The sequence below is a fragment of the Eulemur rufifrons genome, chromosome 29, assembly GCF_041146395.1.
Source record: "Eulemur rufifrons isolate Redbay chromosome 29, OSU_ERuf_1, whole genome shotgun sequence".
Taxonomy (NCBI): Eukaryota; Metazoa; Chordata; class Mammalia; order Primates; family Lemuridae; genus Eulemur; species Eulemur rufifrons.
Genome location: NC_091011.1, coordinates 88,061,114 through 88,078,319, shown reverse-complemented (window position 1 = coordinate 88,078,319; position 17,206 = coordinate 88,061,114). Strand labels below are relative to the sequence as shown.

Genomic DNA, 17,206 nt, shown 5'->3' with positions numbered 1-17,206 from the left:
CCAAGGGCCCAGGTTCCCCCTTCCCCTGGCATGACATGTTCTGGGCATCAGCTCATGGGTCTCTGCAGTGTCCTACCGTTGTGGGGCTGTAGCATGGCCTTCAACCTGCCCCCATCTCCCTGGGCAGTGGCTTCTGCTCTGACTCTACCGGGCCCCTTGTGCGGCAGATGCAGTGACCCACGTGCTTTCCGCAGCATGGCTCCCTGCCCTTCCCCACCTCACACCTGCGCTCAGTCAGTCTCCAGTTAGAAAAGAAGGGTGAGCCCACATCCATCCTCTCACCCCCTCAACACCCATTTCTCATGTGCCAGGCACTGTTCTAGGCCCCGAGATCTACCGGTGTATTCAACGGGTCCCTGCTCTGTGCGGCTTACATCCTAGTGGGGACTCGATGCTAGCCGCCTCCCAAGAGTAGTGGCGTGTTAATAACGGATAAAGGAAGGCCCTTCTAATGGTGAAGTTTTAAGTGATGGGCTGATGGGAAGGTTTTTTTTGAAGTGCCTACCTCACTGGTGTTATAGTGGCTTTGGTCAATAAAGTCCCATGGAAATTTTTTTTAAAAAGTGGGGGCCAGGCGCACTGACTCATGCCTGTAATCCCAGCACGTTGGGAGGCCAAGGCAGGAGGATTTCTTGAGGCCAGGAGTTCAAGGTTGCAGTGAGCTATGATTGTGCCACTGCACTCCAGCCTGGGCAAGGGAGCGAGACCCTGTCTCAAAAAAAGAAAAAGAAAGAAAGTGTATATGCTTATTCTTTTACTTCAAAAGCTAATTGTTGGGAATAAAACCCATTCTTTTGATGTTTTAAGAGCCCATAATATGAACAGTAGTTAAATAAACGAGCCATTCAGTTGTGAATCTAGCTCAATGCCAAGTGCACCACAGAACGCTCAGCTTCACCTGTGGAGTCAACTTTCCCAAGTTTATTTTTAATTCTTGCTTTTCTGGATTGATGTGAACTGACCCCGCCAGCTTATTTGCTTAGCAAAGCTTAGCCCCTCTGGAGGCCCAGCTATTGAATATGAAATACTCTGATTTGCGACATGAAAGGCACCACATGTATGCTGATTGGTGCGGCTGCTCCCGGGAGGGACAGCTCTTCGCAGGTCCCCCTCCCTGTGCTCTGCAGGGACTCGGGGAGGGGGGACTTGGAGCATTAATTGCTAAAAATTCAAAGTGCTGAGATGCCACACTTGATTACGCCAGGCAGCCCAGGAAAACACACTTGCAAGTCCTTCCTGCTCTTCAGCCTGCCTCCCCGCCACCCCCGCTGCACGCACGCGGGACCGGCTGCTGTGTCCAACTGCAGGCTTCTGGGATGGCTGGGGGCTCCCAAGTGGGCATTGGGGCAGGAAGCAGGGCAGGGAAGATTCTGGGGCTCTCTGGACCTGGGGAATAGAGCCAGAACAAGAATAGAGGAAAGAGAGAGGGGAAGACTAAATAGTGCCGTGAACATTGCAGGGAGAAGAGAGGAAAGAAGACAGAGAGATGGGCAGGGTGGAGGCAGAGGGAGGAGCGGGGAGGCAGGGAGAGTCGCATGGGTCCCTAAGCTCCCGGATGGCACAAGGCCTGGGATGTGGCTGCCATTGCTGGGGCCCCTGGGAGCAGTTTCCCTGGGGGTCACTGTGGGCATGGGCTTTGGGTGTCTCTAGGAATGTGGAAGAGGCTGGGGCTCTGGGTGGTGGCAGAGGAAGGTCTTGGCACTCACTCACAGCCCAGATGACTACCTTCCCACAGGTGTCCCCAAGAAGAAAACGGGCAGACGACCTGGATCACTAAGACCATTCTGTGTATATAATAATATATGGGTAGTTAAAACCCAAGCGCTGCCACCTGATCCAGATCCATTGGTCACCCTGCTTTGGGGACTCCTGAGTTGTCCACTGGTGGGGTACTGAAGAGCCTGCCTAATATCCTGCCCTCTTTCTGGAGCTGGGGCTTTGGCAGCAGCAGCCACAAACCCTAACTTCAAGATACTGTTCCAGGTACACAGCCAGAGATCCCTTCTCCATAGGCTGGGAAAACTGCCCTACCCTGGTATTTGTGGCTGGGCTGCTACTTCCCTGGGTCAGACACTTCCAGAAAGAAGGCCAGGGGGTGGGCAAGTTGGATACATTTTCAAGGTCCCTCCACTTAGGCTCCTACTCCTTAGTATGAAAACAGTAGATCCTGTTCTAGGTCACCAGAGAAATGGCACGAGGGCAAGTTCCCTTTGGCCACATCACTTCGGCATGGCCTCTCACATGGCACCCGGAGCTAGTGTGCACCCCAGGGGCTCCTCACGGGAGCTTCAGGGCCAGGCGGGGCTCCCTGCCCAAGAGGGCCAGCCTGGTGGGTCCCGTTGGATGTGGTGGTCTTCAGTCCACACACGTGTCCGGAGAGAAGGCTCTGCTTGCCATCTTCCTCTGCTTTGAAGATGACTTTAAATCAACTCGAAAGTTCCCCATAGCTTCCCACCATGGAGAAAATTACTTAAGGAAACAAGATGATTTTCGGATTAATTTAGAAGGATAAAAACACCTCTAACGTGTATTAGGATTGGGTAATTCCTGCATCACTGTGTCCCTCACTCACTAGAGTGGCATCACTGTTATTGGCATAATCTTGAAACCATCGAGATTTATTAACAAAAGGTGAATCAGTGCAGAACATCAGTACTTTATCATTAGGAATAAATACTTGCTCCATACATCTCACCTGACACAGATGCGGTATTTAGAGTTTAGAACCTGGCTCCTCGGAGTGTGGGCCACGGACGGGCAACATTGGCATCACTTGGGACCTTGTTAGAAATGCAGACCCCCCAAGCCCCACCCGAGACCTGCAGCGTGGAATCTGCAGGTGTAACAAGATCCCAGGTGATTCCATTGCACGTTACATTTTGAGACGCTCCAGCTGGTGGCTGTTGCCACCACCCTCACACTGCTGGTTCTTTGTTTTATATTAATAGTTCTACGTTAGGGCTGGAAGTTGTTCTTTGTTCCTACCTCTTTCCTTGTACCTTGTTGCTTTGTGCTGTCTTACCCTGCTATGGGATCTGCAGGCGAGGGAAGGATCTAGCAGAACCACTAAGCCCTGTGTGGCCCCCGCTAAACGTGGGACAGCAGGACCCCAGCAGACCTGGGCCAAGGAGAGGAAACTTCCCAATAGGGAAAAACCCATTTCCAGGTTTTCATTTGATCTCAAAGTTAACCATGCCCTTCTCCCTGTGCGAAGAATGACCCCGGGAGGGATGCAAACTGGGAGACATTTTTTTCCCATGGTGAGAATGCGTTTGTGTTAAGCTATTCACATTTGTTCACCCAACCCTCCCCCTGAAACAAAGGACATGTATTTACGAAATAGCTGGTTGGGGGTAAAATGGCTATTTTTTTGTACCACAGAATATGCTTTTTTCCTTTTGAGATCCTCTGGCTGCTTCAAGAACAAATCCCCAACCTTGCACACATTAGCAGCATGAGCTAATCAGCTGCAATAACCAGCACAGAATGTTCTTTTATCCTTAAGAGAGAAAGAAAGAGTAAGTTGTATTTTAATTAGATATTTATAATGGTTACAAAGCAGCTCTTCAAGAGAAGTTTTAAGAATTTGGCCTTCCTTCTAAGGCATAGCTGTGTTCAAATTATCCTAAAGAGAGGCTGTATATCAATCCAATCCAGTTTGTGATAAATTTACAACTGGGTCTGCACAGCAGATTTATAACAAAAATTAAGCAGAAGGAAAATAGGTCATAAATTTTGGCTGGCACAGTCTGGCACCAAAGAGAAGAAAAGAGAATTGTTTAGCCAGATCAAAAGTCAATAATTTCAACATAAAGTACTAAAGCTATAGCAAAAACAATTTATATGAAAAGAAGTTGTTTTTTTTTTTCCCCCTCTCATCCTTTTCAAAATTATATATTGGCAAACACAATGAAGCATCCACATGACAAAGGCGTTATTAAATAATTGGTATGTTTTTTTTCAATTTGATAATATTGCCAATGGTACCAACCCTTCCCTGGCCCTCCACTATTGAAATTAATGCACGTACCTCTTCCTCAATATGACTACGGCAACATGGTGACAAGGGAGAGTTCTCTAAGAGATTGGGAGACTGGAGAAAGAAGGTTTTAAACTGAATTTTCATGGTGAGACAAGAGGAGGGAAGGCCAGACAAAATTCCCAAGCCAGATGATTCGGAAGAAAACTCACATGGCCTAGAAAGTAGCCCTGGACACATGAATTTTAAAGCGGATTGTAATTGTTCTAGAAACTGAACTAAAATCTATAACCTGAAGGGACAGAGACAGACAAGACCACTCGGGTGACAGCAGGTGGTGGGAGATGGACTGTTGCCAGGCAGAACGCGTGGGCTGTAAAACGTGTGCAGAGATGATGCCCAGCATTCTTCCACGTGCCAGAAGTTTCATTCTGTTGAAAGCAGAGCATCTGAATCACTGACCTTCAGGCCTGACGTTTGTTTACACTCCTTGCATGGTAGAAGCTGCAATAAGGACCTGCCGACTTGGGTAGACAGGCCCTGCGGAAATCACAGGACACTTGGTATGAAGTGCCACGCCAATAATGAGACAGTTCTAGGCACTGTTGGACATATACTTTTGATTTTGGAAAGCTAGTTTGTAAAAGTTCAGAGGGAAGGTGAGCACGATCACATAATAAGAAATTTGAAAGTGGGAGCTTCTAGTCTAGGGACCCTGGACTCTACGTACATGGGGGGACAACTGTTTTCTGGCTACCCAGAAGCCATGTACCCCACTTTCAGGAAAAGGGATTTGGAGATCTCACCCCTACCCTATTTAAGGTCTGAGTGGTTCATGTGAGGCGCCTCCCAGGACAACAGCTCCAGGCTGGAGCGAGAGACCCGGGTCTAAGCCCCTCAGTGCATGATATTCCCCTGAGCCCACTGAGTGGTTGAGGGATGGGTGTTGTCACTAAGATGCAGTGAGACTTCTGCTGAGACTTCAGGACAGAGACTCTTGTTTCTTCATGCTGGACTTAAACTTGCTCTCCACTACCCCCATCTTCAGCTTGCATAGACTTTAGAGGGATTTAAGGAAAACTTGTCAGAGCAAGCAGTCCTTGGCCTACAGAAGTGTTTCCCAAGCCACCCCATCCTAAGCCAAGGAAGGGGGTCCCCAAAGGACCACTCATGGTGATGGGGGCAGCTGCCTCAGCCTGGCGTTTCATTCTGCTTGGTGGTCTTCTTACGCAGCAGAATTGCCAATTTGCCCTCTTTGCCTATTTGAGCAAAGGAAAAGTAATTGGAGAGAGATGGCAGGGCTGAGGGCGCAGTCACCCCTGGTGCGGCCAAGATGTGTGTTCCCCGTGGACACAGCGGAAGGCATCACAGCTTGAGCCGTCTTGCCAGTAACCTGCTCAAGACAGCTGATTCCCCACCAAGCAGCCAGGCACAGGAGCTGGTGGCCGGAGCTGGAGCCCATCTCCCTGTCAGGAAATTGTGGAGCAGGGATGTCCCTCCCCTCTGAGTATCTCCTGCGTCTGCTCCACATCCGGGGCCACCTCAGGAAAGGCGCTGAGAGCAACCGCAGGAAGGAGGGATTTGGGGATCTGTTTGCAGGCCCCAATCCCTGGAGGAGAAGGGGGGCCTCGCAGGGGAAGGGCAGGAGAGTGCGGGAACAGATCACCCCTCCCCAGGGCGGCTTCCTCAGGCCACCCGCCAGCACGAGCTAAGGGGACAGGAGAGTGTTGAATTGCATCTGAGACTGAAGTTTTCATCTGGACCAGACCAGACTGGTCTGGACTTTTTAATGCTTAAACCCGAACCTTTGAGATCTGTCTGGGTACCATCAAGGGAAGGGAAAGGAGAGCCATGATGGCTCATCGAAAGGAAATAATTGGAGAAAACACCACACTGTTTCCTATTTGTACCTCACTGAGTTCAGACTGTTTGAGCACTAGTAACACAGCTGTCGTGAGACCACTCGGGGAGATCCTGCCGGGGAACGGAGTGTGCCCGGAGCCACCAGAGCGGAGAGACGGGGAGAGAGAACAGCCTGGGTCCCAGTGACAGGCTGGAGCCCCTGCATGAGGCCACACAGGAAGGCAGCCCTGCCCGCTGCAGTTTGGAGCTACGGGGTCTTACTGACTCCGGGGTTTACTACTCCCGGAGCCCACCTGGGCTGAGACGTCCAGCACTGTCCTCAGAAGAGTCCTCACAGAGCTCACACAGCCACTCTTTCCCCTGCGGGAGGGACATAGCTGTCATCAGCCTCACAGGGCACTGCTGTAAAGGGAAATGTCTTTGGGACAAGAAACTCCAGAGCAAAAACGCAGCAGTCTCATTGACAAGTACGAGGGACGGCATCTAATGAGGCATGGGACGCTCTGTTGGGGATGTCACGGAACAGCTAGACCAGAGCATCCTTGTGCGCAGGGTCTACAGAGCCCCGCAGTCGGCATTAACTGGCACTCAAGAAATATTTGTTGAATGGAAACCAGCAGGAAAATGATAACAAGTCATACTTTACATGCAAATTTTCAGGAATATTTTTAGGAAAATATCTAATGTGTGAACATCTAATCTGCATTTCCATGTCCTGACAGATGGCCCATATTAACAGAGCTCTGATTATAGTAAAAAAAAAAAAAAAAAAAAAGAAAGGAAGAAAAAGGGAAATGAAACGAAATGAAAGAAGAAGGAAAGAGAGAAAAGAAAGAAAAGAAAGCATACAAATGTCCACTGAGTGGGCACGCTGTGTGCTGCTATTGTGATTGCCAAATGTATTTATTTCTTTATTTAAATTTGTTCTCCAGCATGGACAGTGCCAGGCCGGAGACATGAGCGCACAGGGGAAAGGGCTGTCTCCGGGGTCCCTTCGAGCAGCCCGCAGAAGCCACAGGCTGCGCACACTGTCAAGGGGGCTGTTTGCAGCGGTTGCACGTTGGGCCCGAGAGGAAAGGAGCACCGTGGGCTTAATTGGCTGCAGCTAAAAGTATTTTTTTTAAAAAGACAACTTCTAGGTATTCTCATTTCTCAGAGACTGTCCCAACCATTTCCTAGAGAACGAAAACGACCTTGGGGGCTTGCATGGCTGGGGCAGGGCTTTGGACCTTGTGTTTTCTTGGAAGAGGGGTCTAAGAGTCTAAGGCTCTCTTCTCAGAGTGGAAACAGGGGCCACCTGCATCAGAGTCCCTGGGACTGTTCACTAGAAATGTGGCTCCTGGGCCCCGGCTCCGACTTATGGAATCGTAACTCCTGGGGTCAAGGCCCTGGAATTCCATGTTATTTAGAATATAGATTTTAAACAGTCTTCCCAGATTGTTTCATATGCTCTAAAGTTTGAAAACCTTGACCTGCTATGATCTGTTTGTTTGCCCATGGGGTCTCAGTGCCTGTGACATTCTGCACAACCCCATGGAGGTGCTCGTCTGGGGAAGAAGCCCCAGTCCTACGCTGGGGGATTGAAGGAGGCCCGGGTTTGGTGAGGCAGCTTCACCCTCCTTGAGGTCATGGCCAGTGGAGGCCATGCCAAGGTGAGGACCTTCGAATGCAAACGCTGTGTCCTCCTGGCGGGTTCACGATCAGGTATGACTGGGTTGTGGCTGGTGCAACAGGCTTCTAGAGCCCGGGAGCTCTCTAAATGACACCACACGTTCTAGGCTTGATGATTTACTGTCTTCTATTTCCCTGGAGGGTTTTGTTTGGAAGGGAGCTATTGTTTCACAGGCATAACTTATTTTCTCAATTGGCGATTAAATTCCCTGAAAGTGAAGATCTTGACTTCTGCCTCTTAGAGCGTGGCGCTCATTGGATGATTCCAAGTCCTTCATTTGACCTCCCTTCTGATTTGAGACCACAGGGCTGAACTTCCCTCTAATGCCCTCCTAGGACAGTGTCCTTTGGGAAGTCACCCTCCTGAGTTCTCAGTCACATGAGTTTGATCGACCCCGCATTTGGAGTACGCCCACCGGTGCCCCCACGCCCCCGGCCACATTAATTGGTTCAAGAACGGGCCGGCATTGACCTCAGCATTCTGGTCAGAGTGACCCTCATGACTCTTGCTGAGGGTTTTAAGCCACAGACCCTCTCTTCTCCACGTTACGAGCAAGGCAGCATGTAGTCCCGGACACCCTAGGCAGGGTTCCTGGGGCTTCGAGGGGACAGCATGCCTGAGAAAGGGGCCAGGATAAGAAAGCAGGGCCAAGAACCGGAAAGAGAGCCTGGGACCTGCGCACATCTTTGAGGCCTGGATAAAGATTTGCCTGAAGCCACATCTAGTCCTGAGCTGCTCGATTACGTGTACTCATAAATACAAATTTAAGAGTTTTTTCTTTGTTTGTTTTTTATCTTGTTTTAGCTTACATCAGTTTGGGTTGGGATTCTATTACCCGTAACTAAATGCATCCTAATAGATGTGTCTTCCAGCTCCCCTTCCTTCTCCTGTAGTAAAGTGATACCCCAATCATCCTTGCCCACTCCCCTCCCCCATCCTCAATTTAAAAACAAATAAATAAACAACTACGGATAAAACAGAATAAGATGGGTGGAAGGGTTATTTGGATTCATGGCCTGTTGAGACTCCATGCCCAAAGAATATTGATTAATGGATCAATGTCAATCTTGAGGGAAGCCCTATCCTGTTCAACATTTTAATCAATGACTTGGATGAAATAGGAGGCATGCTTAGTAAGTCTCAGATGACACAAAGCTGGAGGAATTGCTAATATAACAGATGGCAGAATCAAGATTCAAAATTATTTTGACTGACTTGAACGGTAATAAAGATAAATATAAACTCTTGCTCAAAAAATCAATTGTATAAGCAGTGGGCTGGGGAGCCCCGGGTTGGCAGTTGTCATAACAACACAGAACTTGAAGTTGACCATAAGCTCATGTGGAGCCCAAAGTTGAGGAAATTAGTAACAGCGAATGCAGTTTTCAAAGATTTAAAAGCTGCTCTACCTCCCCAGCAGGATAAAGAAGTGGAATTTCTGGGAAGCGGCTTTCCCTCATTGTGTGAGAGAATGTTCTAATGGCTCTAATAACAGAACAGGCCACCTTCCAAAATTGTGACTGCAATAATAATTATATCAGAACAGAGGATTCCATTATAGCGATCTTCCTTTTAAAGCACAGATTTTTAAAATAATCTCTTTCACAACTCATAAGTCAAAGCGATACACACACAGGCACCCAGAGAAAAACGAGGTAAGAAAGTCGCCTTGCTCAGCCGCCTTGTGAAGTTCGCAGCAAGCCCACCCAAAAGCACCTCATCTACAAGGAACGCCCGGAACCTGCACTTGGCACTGACCGGTCCCAACTCACCGTACTGCATTTGAGGACCTCCCCGTCAGCTCGCCAGTCTCTGTCCCTGTATCAGCTTGGCCCGTCTTGTGTCCTCTCCTGCCTTCCAGCTGGCTCCTTTTTGGGACTCAGCACACTTCCCTCCATTTGGCAGCTACACTGGCAGAGGACCGGGCAGCCCTGCCTCCTCCCCAGCCCTGGCTCTTGAACCCTGACACCTTCCTGGGACTTTGCAGCCCCGCCACAAGCCAGGCCTGGCCTCATGGACTGGCCCAGACAGGGAAGGTATGTACACAATTTGCCTTTTGTTCTTCTGTTGTTCTCAACACTCCCTTTTACTTGCTAACCCACGGAGATGGAGAAGCTGGGGAACATTCCCATCTCATCTTAGAGACTTTGGATGCGACTTTAGCAAGTTATTAAAATAAGTTTCACTTCTACAAACACAAAATCAATTGCCCTGTGGCTATTGTGTGGGCAACGGGGCCCAATTTGTACTCACATGTTTCTCCTTAAAAAGGTCCACCTCTCTCAGAAGCTTCTCTTGGCAGTCAGGGTTGGTGGCCAGTAGGTAGGTGGCAAAAGAGAGCGTGTTGGTGACCATCTCGTAGCCGGCGATGAGGAATATGAAGGCCTGGCCCACGATCTCATCCACACTCAAAGGCTTGGACAGGGCTCTGGGCTGGCGCTGCCGGGAAGGCTCCGTCTTGCACTGGGTAGAGGAGATGACTTCTCGGACGATGTCAAAGTCCTCTACACCCACGGGGCTGGAAGACTGTCGGGCATCCAGGACCATTTGGAGGAAGTCTCTCCGCCTCTGAAGGACAAAAGAAGAAAATGCATATTTTGGCCTTCTAGTCACAGAAGTGAGGCTTCTTGGAGAGCAAAGGAAGAGGATATGTGGGTGTAGCTTTTCAAGAGCTCAGTAGGAGCCAGGATCCTGGTTTCGGGTCATCTGAGGTGGCAAGAGCCTGGACACCACCTGGGTGTCCCTCAGCGGAGCGCGGCTTGCACAGACTCGGGCGCGGCACAGAGCAGCGGGGAGAGGTGTCTTTAGGAAGGATGAGGCCGAGCTGTCTGGGCTGGTTTGGAAAGTCGAGCCACTTTGTTAAGTCAAAAAAAGCAAGTCACGGAACAGCACGCACAGTGGGCTGTCATTTCTGTGAAAACAGTAATGTGCAATGTATGTATAAAAATGCATATCTGTCTATGCATAGAAAATATTTAGCAACGTCCGTATCCAGCAGTTCATAGTGAGCTGGAGCAGGTGGGAAAACAGGGGTAGGGAGCTTTTATTTTTTACTTTATACAGGTTTGTACTGCCGGTTGGTTGGTTGGTTGGTTGGTTTGGTTTCCAACAATAAAACAATTAAAACATCAAAGTGTTAAGTAGATAGTGAGGGATTCTAGGTCTCCTAGGGACAAAAGTGGGTGCTGTTGCTTTGGTGCAATTGCCCCACCTGGGAAGAAGGACAAGGGTGGGCCCCAGGCCCCCATCTTGGTCCTGCCTGACCCTAATTCTCTCCCAAGCAACTGCCATACCTGGAGGAGGAGGGAACACCCTATTAATCGGCCAACCAGAACTTCTCGCACCAGCTGCAAAAGAATGCAGAGGACTCTCTAGCCCAAGGGCCAAGCAGCGTAAGTAGCATAGAGTCCGGAAATTGACCTAGAACAACCTGTATGTGCAATAAGACTCAGGTCACGTGACTCCCAACTGTCCAATCAAAGTGGTTCCATGGTGACCTCTGAACCCCAAGAGAGGTCCCAATCCAGACCCTACAAAACAGGCCACAGAACATAAGCAGGCCCTTTTTGCCCTTCCTTTTGCTCCCCTTTTGCTGCGACAATGGGTCCGGTTGTCATCTGTGGTATATGTTTCACACTCTGTAAACCTATATCTGGCTCTTGCTCTATAATCCTATCTCCTTCTCAGTAAACCTCAATTTCATGCTTGCCTTACTATGGTGTGTCTGCCTTACTATTCTTTGACCATGAGCAAGAACTGACATTTTCACACTGAAATCTGACAAAAGCAAGGCCTCCACTGTCCACTTACGCACACTTTAGGGCTCATGTGGGCAGCTGGAGGTGCTGCTCACAAGGCAGAAAGTTAACGGAACTGGGGCGTGGGGAGGAAACTGGCTTTGGTGAAGCTTGTCTTCAAAGTCTGCAGACTGTGCCTTCTGTGTCCCCGGGCCTAGTCTCTTCCTATCTGTTCACTTTTTCCCCTCGGTAATCCCCGGCCCGTGTAAGTGGTTAGAGCTTCCTTACCATTTCCCCTACCTTTTTTTAATGAGTAATTTGCATATTCTTTACATTTTTACCACCACTAATTGTAACAATAGAAGCATTTCTATATCACTTTAGTGTTAACAAAGTGTATTCCTGGCACACCCCTTCTTTGAAATGCTCTTTAATATGTTGCTCTTTTCTGAAGTTTATGGGACTAAAATGGCAAAGGAAGAGTATCAGAACCACCAACAGAAAACTATTATAATTTCAAAGTACTTTACTAGTTGTAGCATTTTCTCAACTCGCTGGCTTCTGAATTTCTTTTGCATTAATAATCTATGCCACACACATTAGCCCCGAATTCCATCTTTTAAGATTGTCGTCATTTTATGTGTCGTTGCGTTTTTCCTCCATAAGATTTTAATCATCTCCAGGGCAGGATCCCCACTCTCACCCCCTACGCTGTGCCTACTATTGTGCTGAGTGTGTGTTAAGTGTGCAATCCATAATTCCACAAATAAAAACACGATGCAACAAATGCATTTTAAGGAAGGAGGTGTTGGGTTTGACTACAACTGCCTGTTATTTAGAGCAGGAACCTTGCATCATGAGACCTTTGCAGCTCTACTCTTCACAGCTTGGTGACTTTGGCAGGGGTCTGCTGAGGTCCCAGCAGTGCTGAAGGAGAAGACTGTGGGTGTCACAAACCTTGAGGCTGAGGAGGCAGGGCCTCAACCACCCACCAGCCTGCTCGGGTTGTGACGGCTGAGAAAATGGCAAAGGGCGGGGATGGATGGCCGCCTCATGCCGCCCTGGCTCATTCTGATTTCCAAACAGCACCCTCCAAGGCTGCCTTTCTCTGGCTTCCCTCCTGCTGCTGGGTCAGCATCTGGGTGGCTGGTGTGGTCCCACTGCTAGCCCTGCTCCCTGGGGGCAGCACTGGGCAAAATGCCACTCGGTGGGAGTGAGCACCCTCTGCTCCCTCAGCCCCTGGCCACCGGCCTGGGACCCCAGGAAACCCCCAGACCTCTCAATCCATCCCTCTGAAACTCCTTGGGGTGCCATACAGTTGTGGTCCCTGAGGCCTGGCTGTGGCTTTGCAGGGCTGGGGGAGGGGAAATGATGGGAGGGAGGGCGCAGCCGCGTCCACACTGTGTATTTTTCCAGGGGCAGAACTGCGGCTGGCATCCTTTCCTCTTACCCCGGCTCAGACAAACTGCTAATGGGCCACTGGAGTCTTGTAGAAATCTGCCTTGACCTCCAGATACAAAGGCCAGAGGAAAAAGCCGCTCTCTAGGGCCCGCCCCGCAATTGGAGAGGAACATTAGTGTAGACGGGTTTCTTTTATTCACACTGCGTCTTGGAGGCTATCTGAACACTGCCCATTTAGGACCGAAACAGTGCTGGTTTATGGTTATATCCAAGCAAAATACGCACCCTGATAGATGTAGGTGTCTAATCCACCCATCGGCTAGAGCTTAGAAAAATATTTACCTTTTAACATCTGTGCTGCATTTTCACTGTGCAAACACACATCTGCTTGATGGAATGTATACAGAGTGTAGATGGTTTTAAAGCAAGTTTTCTTAGTAACCGTATAGCTCTGTCTTGACACAGGCAGTCCTGGATTTGTGGTTGGGAGGTTTTTCTCAGATCAACTCATTGTTTGAAACAAATAGCACTAGAGTTTATAAAAGGAAAAGCTCTAGGCAATCCCAGTAATTGGATCTTTAATAACCTCTCACCTCTTAGTAAGTCATTCGGTGCAACAGTTTTAAAAATTTCAGCCTGATTCCACAGCCAAGCTAGGGGTGTATGTGTGTGTCTGTGTACGTATGTGACAAAGCTCTCAAAGGACAGCCCTTTGTATTATAGTAATGTAGAGGTTTGGAAATGGTTTTTTCTTCATCCTTGCTCCCCTAGGCTCCATCCTCGCACTCTGCTGAGCAGCAGGAGCCTGGATAAGAATATTCTGTACTTTCAGGCCTCAGAGCCAGGCCAAGGATGCCAGTGGCCAACTTCTCCCCCACCTCCAAGGGCATTCAAGTGGAGTTCACGGTGGTGTGGACCAAGGTGCCATGAGCTTGTCTATACCTTCCCACACCTTCCAGATCCAGCACGTGTGCTGCATGTACGCAGTGTCAGGCTGGGCAGGATGAGGTTGCTGCCCCAGGCTTCTCCGTGTATCAAGCCACTAACTAACCCCGATTTCATTCTAGGCCACTGCCTTAGCAATCGGACCTCATGAAGTCCTCTGAGCTACCCAGTGGAGAACCCCCTGTTAAAGTGCCATCTTGTACAAGTCAGTTAAGGAAAAGCCATTTGGGCCATTGTTCCTTTTCAGAAACTCTAATGCAACAAGGCCCTTATACATGCACAAGCGTATGCAGGATTGAAATTATCTTTCATCACACTGAAAACTCTTCTTTCTATTTATAGCCAAGTTCAATCAACAAACATTTACTTGCTTCCTACTGGGTGCCAAGCGTAGTGCAAGTCTGTAAGGAGGAAAGCAAACTCCGGGTCTCCCGTGAAGCATGCTAAGGAGACCAGAGGGCCCTCACCACGACTTCTGCAGCAGCACCCTCCGTGCGGTCAGGGACTGCGGGAGGGAGTGACAGTTGCCTGAACCCCTCTCTCATATTTATGCCATTCGTGCTGTAAAACTCCATCTTGCTATTTGTGATATAAAGAATATGCTCATGAAAATTACATGTGGGCACATGTATCTAGAAAATTTTTGGGGGCTGCTATAACCTGCATTCGAGGTGATGCTTAAACTACAGAGACAGTTTGGGGACAGCTTTAATTCTGCTCGCCCATGTCAGAGGACGGACAAATTGCTCTGGGCCTCTCCTCGCTGCTGTCCCACCTGCTCTTTCTTGTGTGACCATCCTCAACCTTTCTCTGTTCTTTCTCCTGTCCCTGGAAAGCGCTGCTGAGCGGTGGATTGCTAACGGACGGCATGGCGTGGCGCGCAGCGTTGGGAGGGAAGAGAAAGAAAAGAGGCAGCGGTGCCAAATTCGGTTCCATTCCATTTCAAGGCGGTGTCCTATTAAAATACGTTACCTCTTCCGCGGCCTGCTGGTCCCGCAAGGCAATCACAGTCCTAATGAGTTTGTTAAAAAAGCCATTCAGTTCATCTCGGTTCTTATTGGGCAAAATCCGGGCCAGTGGGACCATTATGGATGGAAATGATACTTGAAAGAGAAAAACAAAAGTGGCATTGAGAGGGGGCGGTAATAAACCGGGACCATTAGACAGACGCCTGTTACCAGGAAGCGCGAGGCCCGGAATCAGAGTCATTTCGGAGCCTGCCCTCCCCGCGGTTCTGGGAGCAGCCGCCGCATCTTCCTCCATCTCCGAGCTTCGCGTTCCTTGCACATAGTAAGCACTCAATAAACACCTGGACAGTTAGTTGAGTCCTCACTTCCATCTGGCCCTCAAGAGGCCAATCTTATAAATTAATGTTTCGGGTCCTAGACAGGAGGGGGCAAGGCCTTGGAATTTCACCAGGAGGGAACAGATTACAGGCTGTTTCAAGTCTTAGCAAGTGGTAGAAGCTGATTTATTTTTTAAACTTTCTGGTCATTTGCTTGTTTTCCCTCTGGATAATTGTCCCCAGAGCGACCCTCTGAATTGTTGCTAAGAGCTGCTGATGAGGATGCTGGCCACATCCGTGGTGCCTGCCTTGGAGGGCCACAGGCAGCTTGGGCCCTTGCTGCCAGGTGCCAGGCTGGGGCTGCCCAGGTCAGGGACACTTAATCTGTCCTGGGCAGAGGCTCTGACCCAGGGCTGGGCCCTGTGTAGGGGAGCTTGGCTCAGCTCAGTCTCACTGTTTCCACGGTGGGCCTACTGTGTGCTAGGCTCTGCACGGGAGCTGGGCTGGAGAGAAAGTTCCAGACACACAGGCTCTCAGAATGCCCAGCCCATTCTCCAGAGCAGGAGCCTGAACCAACACGACACAGCAGGGAGGAGGGCTCAGCAGTGGGTGGGGGATGGGGAAGAGATACCCAGCCCGGATGGGAGAACAGGGCACAAGGGAGCAGCCGGAGCAGCCGGCAAGGGAAGAGACTGCTGGACCCCACAGCAACCCCACCTGCAGCTTCAGGGCGGAGCTGAAGGAGGTGACAAGGGCTCCCCCTGAAATTGGCTCAGAAATGGGGATGAACTGACCAAGGAGTCAATAGGGTTTACCAGCCCAACAGAATGGTTAGAAATCATGGCAGTAATCAATAATAGCAACACTTCAATGCGTTCATAAAAGCAAGAAGATACTGGAATTGGCCAGAGGGCAAAAACTCACTTCTACAATAAAAGTAAAATCAGTAGGATAAATAAAATCAGTGGGCTAGTCTCCACAGCATTAGATGACTTACTAGGCTCCCACCGCACATGATCCCTAGTTTGCTATGCATTGGGCTTCAAGTGAAGGAAGAGGATTTTGCTGGTAGGGAGAAAAATGCCCTAGAAAACGAAAGGTTTTGGGCTCCAGTCTCGGCCCTGCCTTTCTAGGTCTCAGTTTTCTCATCTGAAAAATGGGGACAAGAATATCTTTCTCACAGGGTGAAGACCAGGACTAAGTGAAGCGATGCACAAAGAGCGCTTAGCACCATGTGTCGCTGCTATTCTCACTGTGGCAGTGGTGAGCGAGGCCGGGGCTCCTGCATTGGTAATACATGGTCCTACGCTGGTGACTAGAGGAGCTTGGTGGCTCCAGGAGGAGAAAGCTCCTGCAGAGAACTCTCAGAGACACCCCGGGCACCCTTTCCTTGTAGCAGGGGCAGAGCCCGGAGAACTGCCACAGGTGTCACTGGGTCTGCCCGATTTGCCCTCGTCCAGATGTGGCACCCCTGGCTGGAGCTGCACTTACAGATCAAAACCAAGAGCGGTCTGGGGATGCTGAATTGGAAGAAACGCCTGCAGTGTTTCACAAAGGGGTGCTCGGGAGCCGTCCGGGAGTCCACCTCGGTGCCGAAGGCGACACTGGCAACCACATCTGTGGCGTAACAGCAGTAGCACCTGCGGAGATGGGAACATTGGGATTAGAAAGGGGTCTGGCACTGGCCTTTCCACAAAGCCCCCTCCTGAGGAAGCTGCTGCACCCGCACTCCCAGCCCTGCAGAAGTGCTGGCAAGACAGCTTGCTGTGGGTCTGCAGTGAGGTGGAGGGAGGGGCTGCCCGGATGAGGCCCTCTGAGAGCAACAGCAGAACGTGGGAGGAGACAAGCCGGCAGCTGGCTTATCTAAACAAAGACCAGGGGAGGGGAGGAGGAGGACACCACTTACTCAGCCCTCAGGCTTCAGGCAGCTGCAATGGACCAGAACACAGCCAAACACTGAGAAGGACACTTTACAGTCTCCTCCCTGTGCGGAAGGGCAGATAGGTGACCCAAAGCTCTGCATGGCCCATCTCAGGCCAGAATCTAATGATTAATTGATATACATCAAATTGTCAATGATGAGTTAACAACCTCATTATCTAGTTTTATTAACTTTGTCCCCCTCTTCTTCCTAATGATTTTACAGTTTTCTTTAAAGCAACAAACAAAAAATAAGGGCTCTTCACACTTAAATAAATAGAAGACAAACTTTGGGACAGGCTTCGTGAACATATGTATATTATTACAGAAAACATACAGTGCACTTTAGAAACAAACAGAAGGGAAAGTGTCTGGCAGTAGCTTCAGAAAATTTAACCTCTTAG

The 17,206-nt window shown here is 49.6% G+C and overlaps 1 protein-coding gene and 1 non-coding gene across 4 annotated transcripts in view; both read right to left on the bottom strand.

The window, feature by feature from the left end:
- TBXAS1 (thromboxane A synthase 1) overlaps positions 1-17,206 on the bottom strand; it is a 157,718-nt gene that overhangs the window by 44,465 nt on the left and 96,047 nt on the right. For all 3 annotated transcript variants that reach the window (XM_069461447.1, XM_069461449.1, XM_069461448.1), the window contains 3 exons: positions 16,374-16,522; positions 14,570-14,700; positions 9,768-10,082 (listed from right to left, as the gene is read on the bottom strand). In XM_069461447.1, coding sequence (XP_069317548.1) covers positions 9,768-10,082; positions 14,570-14,700; positions 16,374-16,522 — 595 coding nt within the window. The remainder of the gene's footprint in view (positions 1-9,767; positions 10,083-14,569; positions 14,701-16,373; positions 16,523-17,206) is intronic.
- Positions 6,818-6,947, bottom strand: LOC138377720 (small nucleolar RNA SNORA70). The gene has a single exon (XR_011231875.1). It is a non-coding gene; the product is annotated as a small nucleolar RNA SNORA70 (small nucleolar RNA).